The sequence below is a fragment of the Buceros rhinoceros genome, unplaced genomic scaffold, assembly GCF_000710305.1.
Source record: "Buceros rhinoceros silvestris isolate BGI_N320 unplaced genomic scaffold, ASM71030v1 scaffold20497, whole genome shotgun sequence".
Classification (NCBI taxonomy): Eukaryota; Metazoa; Chordata; class Aves; order Bucerotiformes; family Bucerotidae; genus Buceros; species Buceros rhinoceros.
In genome coordinates this window covers 9,717-10,768 of record NW_010423115.1, presented here as the reverse complement: position 1 = coordinate 10,768, position 1,052 = coordinate 9,717, and the positions used below count along the sequence as shown (strand labels likewise).

Sequence of the window (1,052 nt, the reverse complement as noted above, 5' to 3'; positions counted from 1 at the left end):
TGGTGCCACGCAGCAGCAAGCGGCAGATGGTGCCCATGGTGGATCCATCTCCAGCTCGGCTGGAGCCAGCCCAGGGACTCAGGGCCCGGCCTTGGTTGCCGCCATCTCTGTCCTTTTAGGTCAGACACAGACCTAGGTCTGCCTGGGGTTGAGGGAGAGGGATGGCGCGATCCCGGCTTCTCTCAGTATACTCCCAGTCCACGTCACCTCTTCGGCTATTCACATTCCCAGGGTCTCCCGCTTTCTCCCTTCCGTGCTGGGTGGTGAGGAAACACAAAAACTGACCAGGAGCGAACAGGCGGGTTAAAAACTTTACACCAACCTGGTGTAATAAAGCCCATTCGGGGTGGGGGGGAGGGAGGAGAGGGATTGCAGCACCCCACGTTTACCTGGGTCCTCTCTTGTTGTCCATAACCCAGCTCAGTTTGGCTCTGGGGGTGCACCTCGGGCTGGGCAGCCCTAGGTCCCCCGAGCCCTGGCCATCGTGGGTCACTGATGACCTTTTCCCATTCGCAGCCTATTTCCAGCGGAAAATAGCAGAGTACCACGAGCAGAAGAAGCACCGGAGGGACTCCTGAAGCAGGGCTGGGTCCCTGCCAGCAGCACCGTGCCGCGCAGAGCCCTGTCCAAGGGCAGAGCACGCTGGACTCTGCCAGATCTGTCCGCCGGTTCCCACCCATCCGTGACTCCCGAGACACGTGGGAACACCAGTTTCTACCTTTTCTTTTTGCCCTCAGGGCATCCTCGCACTGGAAAACTCTTGCGCTGAGCGAGCAGGCTGGGGTTTCTTTTCCCATCTCGCCAGCGACAGCAGAGCCTTTGGCCCCATCGGGAGCTGGCGCAGCGAGGGGGGAGGTCAGGGAGGGGGCTGCAGGACAGCAGAGGCTGTAGAGGAATCATTAGAGAAAACAACCCCACAGGATGAGTAGGAAATAGTGTTATTGTTAATTAAAACAAACCGAGGTCATGCAGATAAGTAACATCCCTGCAGGACGTTTCTGAGGTTTCTGTTTTTAACAACGGTTTCAGTTTGAGCCCTGCTCGTTGTTGAA

At 57.6% G+C, this 1,052-nt stretch overlaps 1 protein-coding gene across 1 annotated transcript in view; it reads left to right on the top strand.

Moving 5' to 3' along the window:
• The window catches only part of DENND2D (DENN/MADD domain containing 2D), a gene marked incomplete at its 5' end in the record, with an annotated part of 3,494 nt that extends 2,916 nt beyond the window's left edge, over window positions 1-578 (top strand). Inside the window, one exon of the mRNA XM_010140331.1 lies at window positions 517-578. Coding sequence (XP_010138633.1) covers window positions 517-578 — 62 coding nt within the window. The remainder of the gene's footprint in view (window positions 1-516) is intronic.
• Window positions 579-1,052: the final 474 nt, after the last annotated feature.